General features: G+C 48.0%; 1 protein-coding gene across 1 annotated transcript in view; it reads left to right on the top strand.

Moving 5' to 3' along the window:
• Positions 1–7485, top strand: part of LOC104409883 (phosphoglucomutase-1-like) — a gene marked incomplete at its 3' end in the record, with an annotated part of 16086 nt that extends 8601 nt beyond the window's left edge. The window contains exons 2-4 of the mRNA XM_010019890.1: positions 6276–6438; positions 7081–7227; positions 7467–7485. Of these exons, the coding sequence (XP_010018192.1) occupies positions 6276–6438; positions 7081–7227; positions 7467–7485 (329 nt within the window). The remainder of the gene's footprint in view (positions 1–6275; positions 6439–7080; positions 7228–7466) is intronic.
• Positions 7486–7761: the final 276 nt, after the last annotated feature.

The following is a 7761-nucleotide window of genomic DNA, read 5'->3' as shown; positions in this document are numbered from 1 at the left end:
AAGAGCTTGCTTAGGCCTTCCCTGCCAGGGGGCTCTCTGGTGGAGGCTTATTTTGGGAGCTGTATTTTGGTTCCTCTGCCGCTAGAGGGAAACCTGTGCCTTTGTGTGACAATAAAGGGCTGCTCAGTTTCAGGATGCTGAACTAGCAGAGATAGATAAATACAAACCCAGCCAAACCCAGGACACTGCATATCCCAGGCAATCCCGCTGCTGGTGCAGAATGTATTCTCATGCCTCAGTGTGGTTTGGTGGGGAAAAGACTGGAATTAAGGGATCAAAATTGCAAAAAAACCCCAACATAAATTGCTCCTGGGGCTCAACAAGAGGCTCTGGGTAGATGAGGCAGCTCAGTTCATGTGTGGTGTGTTCCAGTCAGCATCCTGCAGCGTCCCGGCTTTTATCTAAGCCAGTGCTTGCCCCACGGGCTGTGGTGGGGCAGCAGCCTTTGGGGTTCCCACAGATGCCTCAAATAGCTTTGCTCTCTGAGAGCAAACCTGAATGAAATTCTCCTTTCTTGGGAACTAATTTGCCACAATTCAGCTGTGTACATGTCTCCTTTTCCCCCTGCTTTTTATTAATGGGACAAACTGAATCATTACAAAGTATATATTCTTTAATTGCTCCAGTAACGTCTATAAATTGTTTCCAGCAGCTCAGGCAGAGGAGTCCAAGTGTCACTGAAGATGTTTGGAGGAAACTCTGATTTCAGTCTCATGCTGAGTTACCTTCCCTGTGTTCAGGAAAGTGGTGCTTCACAGAAGTTTCTTAGTATGAGTCTCTTCTGTATGTGTTGAGGCTGCTCCAAAATGAATAGTTTTATCAGATGCAGTTTTCCAAAATCTTTGATAGTGTTTTGTGGTTTTAATAACTCTGGGTGCTTGTGCTGCCCTTGGTGAGACTTGTGTGGGTATTCTGTTGAAACCATTGACTGTGGCTTTTTAGCTACTCTGGGTTTGTCTTGGTCAGATGAAGGCTGACCCACTCTTCACCGCAGGTAATATCCCCGTGTCTGAGGGGGGAAGTCAGGTTGTCAGAGCTGAGCTTGTGTGAGCAAACTGTAGGTAACAGATCTGTTGCCTTCCATTTTAAGAGTGACCTTTAACTCACCAGACTTAGCAAAATGCCTCTGGCCGGGTGCTGCGGTGCCCACTGGAGGCTCACCTCGCGGGCGCAGCGTGACGGTGGCCCTGGCCAGCGGCCTGGCCGGGTGCTGCGGTGCCCACTGGAGGCTCACCTCGCGGGCGCAGCGTGACGGTGGCCCTGGCGCTGGTGCTGACCGCGCCGGGGCAGCGGTCAGTGCATCCGAGCTGAGGGCTGAGCTGCCTTCCTTCCCCGACACCCCTGTCCTAAGGGAGAACAGGATGGATTGACAGTGCTGGGCTCCAGCGGGTGATAGCACAGAAGGACGAGGAGCTGTGCCTGTGGAAACCAGAAGATGAGGAAGGAGACAAAATTCCTTTCCCAGTGAGGGATGGCAGCGTGGAATCGCGTATTCCCCGTGACATTGATCCTCCACAACAAGTGCAAGAAAACGTCTTCAGTTACAGAAACCACATTCAGCTGGAGGTTCAGGGAGTTATTTTTGGAAGCTCAGCGACTTCACTGAACTTCTGTCTAATAGGTGGGCCAATGCTGGTGTCAAGATTGATTTTTGCATTGTGGCATAATTGACTTTTTAAATGCATTTGTGTGGAAAAAGAACATGGAAGACGCTCCTCTGCCTCTATTGACCGTGCCAACAGCTCCCTACAATGACCAGAAACCAGGCACCAGTGGATTACGGAAGAAGACCTTTTATTTTGAATCCAAGATGAACTATTTGCAGAATTTTATCCAGAGTATATTTTATTCCATAGACCTAAGAGATCGACAAGGATCTTCTATGGTAGTTGGAGGTGATGGGAGATACCTTAATAAGTCTGCAGTGGAACTGATAGTCCAAATGGCTGCTGCCAATGGGGTTGGTAAATGTTAAATGCCTAAATTCCTATAGTTGTGTAGCTGATAAATGCAGAAAACCATAGTAAATTAGTCACTGTGAGATTTAATTTCCCCTATCCAATCGGTAATAGTTAACTTTTTAATGGGAAATCAGTTTGGAAGGACAGAAATTGCTGGTTTTCCACTTTTAAGTGATGTGGTTGGATAGAAGTATGTGAGAATACACGTGCAGCAAAGAAAAGAAATACTGCTTGGGGTCTGTGTGTGCTTGTTTTGTGTTTTGACATGCCACGAGCTATTGGCACCTGTGGAGTTCATAGTCTCTCTGTCAGATCCTCTTCAGAAGTGAGGTAACAGGTAGAGCCATGGCTCGCTGTTCCATGCAGCTCGCCAGAAGCTCTTTCAGCACTGGTCTGGGCTGCTCAGCAACCTAAAAGGTAAAACAAGGTTGTTTCTTTCCTAAAGGTTATACGTTGTGGTTGTGTGATAAATATACCAGGAGAAAAAACCCTTTGAAAATTGAAATGAGAGTTAGCAAGTGAGTGGTAACCTTTGCAGTGTTCTCCGTGTGGAAATCCGTGTTTTGGAAGCAGAACAGAAGGATTGTCTGTTTGCAGTAGGCTCTTGGGCACTGGGGTTTTGTCTTTGTTTTCTTCTCTCCTTGTGCTGAGAGACCTGGTTCTTAGGAATTTGTTTGACAGAAAAGCCTGTCTGATCACAACAAGGCAATAAGCAGTGACTGGGAGGATAGAGAGAATTATTTTGCTTTTTAAATCAAGATATTTTCAACCTTTTGGGGGAAAAAAAAAAGGCCTTTTGGCATTGAAAATTGATGTATTGCTTTTAAGTCAGCGTATGGGCTGAGCAGAAGAGCTGGAAAACGTGCACAAAGAGCCAGGCCTGCTGCCTGGACTGCGTGACACTAGGACAGAGCTGCTGGTAAAGGTGAGATTACACTGATCTTCGCCAGCTGAGGCTTTTCTCATGCGTTTCATTCCAGCCTTGTCTGGCTAAAATCTAGTTTCACTGCTGGTTCTGGTATTTCTTGTTGGTTTTCTACAGTCTGGCTAATACCTGTGACTATCAGCACTGTACTTTATAGAAGGCATGAGTCCAAGGATTCTTTCCAACATAAAAAACCATAAGGAGGGCATGTGTACTGTGTTTTGAGGATGTGAAAATCTCCTTGGGGGTGTGCAGCAGAGACAGGTACTGCTAAATCTACAAACGTGGGATCAACAGGGTTTCCAAATTGCACCAAGCACCTTGGTAGCATCACATTGTATGTTTTCAATGATGGTTATTTGGTTAAAGGAAATGACCAAGGTAGTTTGTCCACTTAACTGGGCTTGTATGAAGAGAAGTGTCTTTATTCAGAGACTGTAACTGTGCCACAGAGGATATAGGATTGGTGCATCTTGTGATGCATCTCTCTTACAGCAAGAGGACAGGAAGGATGTGCTGATGACACAGGGGAGCTGCAGACACCAGTTTCCTTGGCCTGGAAAATGTGTTTTTTTGTGTGAAAGTACCAGCTGGCATTACTGGGAAGAGGAGGGGGGCTCCAGGAGGGGCTCCTGTGTTGCCCGTGTGCATCTTAGTGGGGCTTTCAGTAAAACCAGGGTGGAAGTGTTGCCTGGATAGCTTTGGAAAGCTGTAACCCAGAATCACTGCAGAAAGTGGAATTGTTTGTGAATGGGAGAAGAGAAGGCTCTGGAGAAACCTTAGAGCAGCTCTAGTGCCTAAAGGGGCTCCAGGAAACCTGGAGAGGGGCTTTGGACAAGGGATGTAGGGACAGGACAAGGGGAATGGCTTGAACCTGCCCGAGGGGAGATTGAGATGAGCTCTGAGGCAGAAGCTCTTCCCTGTGAGGGTGCTGAGGCGCTGGCACAGGGTGCCCAGAGAAGCTGTGGCTGCCCCATCCCTGGCAGTGTTCAAGGCCAGGTTGGACACAGGGGCTTGGAGCAACCTGCTCTAGTGGAAGGTGTCCCTGCCCGTGGCAGGGGTTGGAGCTGGAGCAGCTTTAAGCTCCCTTCCAACACAAACCAGGCTGGGATCCTGTGATTACATCCTCAGATTTTTCTTGTGAGAAATTCCAGAAGACTGAAAAAGTGTAAATGTAACAGGCTCAGCAGGCTGCTACACTGAGCAACCTTTTCCAGGGGTTGCCATAAGGGATTTAGCATTGGATGGGTGGGAATAACAGCTGAAAACCTCTGAAAGCCAAGGAGAGTAGCTTGTACGGGGTTAAGTTTTCCTTCTTTTCCTTCCTCGCTGTGGGAGCAGCAATGCACAGGCAAAAGCTGCAGTTCAGGTGTGTGGGGAGGTCAGGTTGGGTAAGGACAAGGGACTTGATGTGTTCACCTGCTCTTCTGCAGCTGATGTGTGGTTTGGGAGGGAAACTCCCTTGTTTTGCCAGTCCTTTCCAGCATCCCTTGAGCTGCACCCAAGGCCTGGCAGAGCACTGATGCAGAGGGGTGTTGTGGCTGAATGTGACCCTTGAAGGGAAGCTGGGAAACAAAGGAATCTCAGAATCCCAGGTTGGAAGGGACCTCAAGGATCATCTCATCCAGTCTTCCTGAGCAAATCATGACCTAGACCAGACATCCCAGCATGTTGTCCAGATGAACCTTGAAGTCTTTAGTATTTTTTTACTTTCTAAGTTTATTGTCCATGTTGAACCTGATTAGAGAACAGGTATATCCAGACACAGTTCGAGGCAACATCTACTTTTGTTCCTGGCTGAGCACAGAGACAGCATCATGAGGATCAGCTTCACGTGAGCATGGCTACCCATCTGTCATTTGGATGTGCACCAAAGGAGTTTATATCACGTGGCAGAACAGAAAGTGTTTGCCCAGATAATGCTCCTTTTCTACCACTGAAAAGATGAAATTTTAGAGCGGAGCTTCCTGGAGACTGCATTAATTCTTGGTGAAGCTGAAGCACCATGACTTGGAGGCTGGGAAGGGTATTCACTTTGGGTGTGTAAGCTGCTGTTCCAGGTTTCTGCTCATTGTTTGGTAGGGATGCAGCTCTTTTGGCAGCACCTTGCTCACCCATCCCCTCTGTGGCAGCTGTAGCATGCCAGAACTGATTGGCAGTGAAGCTGGGGCTTAGCACCAGGCAGTGCCATGGGAGAGGAATCACAGTCATCCAGTGCCCTTAGCTTAGCACTGAACATGGGCCTTCAGTCTGGGGTTGCTCCCTTTTCTTTCCTGCTTTATCCTGTGTTTGAATGAAATTCCTCCTCTTTCCTCAATCATATAAAGGGTTTAATCTCTGTGGCTGCTGAAGAGTAATCTGCTATTCTCTTACATCTCTGTCACCTCATTAACGTAGCCTATGTTAAGGAACATGTTCTTCCAGATAAATATTCATCTTATGTTTTATTACATCAACTCCAGCAACCGGATCCTGATTACCTTGTATTGCTTAGCCCATTGGTCTGGATTTGATCTTGGTGATAGAACTAAATTCGTGGGAAGGAGGTGTGTTACCTGCTGCGAGTGAGACAATCTGCAGCTGGTCCCATGGCAACAGAGCTGATATTCAAGGTTTGGTTTGGTTTGGTTTGGCTTCTCTCAGTCCCATTGTGTCTTTTGAAAGCAAAGTTCAATACCACAGCCAAAGGGTGGTTTGCTGGGGTTTCTTCAGTTGCTGCTGAGATGCCTCTGGGAAGTTCAGCTCTTCCATGCAAGCTGGTGTTTGCAGTGGAGCTGCAGTGTTTGCAAAAGAGAATGCTAAAAATGCACAACAGAATCATAGAGTCACAGAATGGTTTGGGTTGGAAAGGACCTTAAGATCATCTAGTTCCAGCCTTCTGCCATGGGCAGGGACACCTCACACCAGACCATGTCACCCAAGGTTTTGTCCAACCTGGCTTTGACCACTGCCTGGGATGGAGCATTTACCACTTCTTTGGACAACCCATTCCAGCGCCTCAGCACTCTCACAGTGAAGAACTTCTTCCTTATTTCTAACCTGAACTTGCCCTGTCTCAGTTTGAACCCATCACCCCTTGTCCTTGCCCTGTCTCAGTTTGACCCCATCCCCCCTTGTCCTACCACTCCAGTCCCTAATGAAGAGTCCCTCCCCAGCATCCTTGTAGCCCCCTTCAGACACTGGAAGGGTCAGATGCTGTCCTTCACTGTACGTAGCAGAGAGCAGCAGCAGCCTCCCAGAACAAGCTGTCTGCTTGCAGAGAAGCACCTCTGCCATCAGCACACTCCTGGGGCTCTGCTTTACCTGTCACCGGTGTCTCCATATTCCATGGGTTTGTTGGGTTTAGGTTTTGGGACTCACAGGAGTTTCTTTTGCTCTTTCATTTTCAGATCGGCCGCTTGGTCATCGGGCAGAATGGCATTCTGTCCACCCCAGCAGTGTCCTGCATCATCAGGAAAATCAAAGCCATTGGTGGCATCATTCTGACAGCCAGCCACAACCCTGGTGGCCCCAATGGAGATTTTGGCATTAAATTCAATATTGCCAATGGAGGTAAGGTTGCTTCATTCACCGAATCCCAGAATGGTTTTTGGGTTAAAGGGACCTTAAAGCTCCTCCAGCTCCAACCCCTGCCCCGGGCAGGGACACCTTCCACTAGAGCAGGTTGCTCCAAGCCCCTGTGTCCAACCTGGCCTTGAACACTGCCAGGGATGGGGCAGCCACAGCTTCTCTGGGCACCCTGTGCCAGCGCCTCAGCACCCTCACAGGGAACAGCTTCTGCCTAATATGTAAACAACTCCACGTCCCTCTTGTGCTGTTCCCCAAAGCTGGATCAGGGCTGCAGGGGGGGTCTCCCCAGAGCACAGCAGAGGGGCAGGATCCCCTCCCTGAGCTGCTGCTCACGCTCTGGGGGTGCACCCAGCACGTGGGGGCTTCTGGGCTCATCCCACATTTCTGTTTGGCCATTTCTTGTGCTGACTCCAGGGAACCTGATTTAACTGTCTTAATATCACAGAGGTTCACTGTCCTGAGCAGTGGGTTTCCCTTAACAGAACAACTGACTGATCTGCTCCTCTCATATTCCTCTCCTAGGAAGGTGTTCCCAGTCCCAGGTCTTCTGCTGTACTTCTGAAGCGCACTCCTCTTGCAGTCTGATTCCTTAACATCTTCCCTCTTGCCCCTTTTATCCTGCAGGTCCTGCTCCTGAAGGTATCACGGATAAAATCTTCCAAATCAGCAAGAAAATTGAGGAGTATGCCATCTGCCCAGATCTCCAGGTGGACCTGAGCACCATTGGGAAACAGCAGTTTGACTTGGAGAACAAATTTAAACCATTTACAGGTAAAAGGCTGCTCTTCCTCTTGGAAAGTTTCCTTTCAGGTGGATTTAGCATGGGCCTGACATAAAGATATTTGGTGTTTCTGAAGGACAGACGAGGCCATTCTGACCTCTCCCCCTCATCTGTTGGTAAGTCAAACAGGGACATTGCTCCTGCTCTCCCTGGCATTCATTCCTGTCTTTTTTTGGCCTGCATCTTCCCTTGTATGGATACTTTAATTGTATCCCTGTTTCTGTCCTAGAGAAGGTTGGCTTCCGAAGGTAAACCTACTCCACCAAACTTCCCTAAAATCAGAGCCTGTTTTGTCTGTAAGGCCACCATTAACATGTGCTTGCAAATCAGACAGCTCTGCAGTTAAAGTGCATTTTCCTGATTAAAAATCCCAGTGTTAGTGTGTAATCTGTGTGACTGATTTCTCCTGCCATCATTTCACGTATAAAAGCTGTCTCTGAGTGGGAAAGCCATTACATTTCACACATGACTTTTGTCAGTCAGCAGCAAAACATGAAAATGCATTAAAAAGGCTTTTGAAGAGC

The sequence above is a fragment of the Nestor notabilis genome, unplaced genomic scaffold, assembly GCF_000696875.1.
Source record: "Nestor notabilis isolate BGI_N333 unplaced genomic scaffold, ASM69687v1 scaffold4458, whole genome shotgun sequence".
In the NCBI taxonomy this organism is placed as follows: domain Eukaryota; kingdom Metazoa; phylum Chordata; class Aves; order Psittaciformes; family Psittacidae; genus Nestor; species Nestor notabilis.
This window is presented reverse-complemented; position numbering and strand designations above follow the sequence as displayed.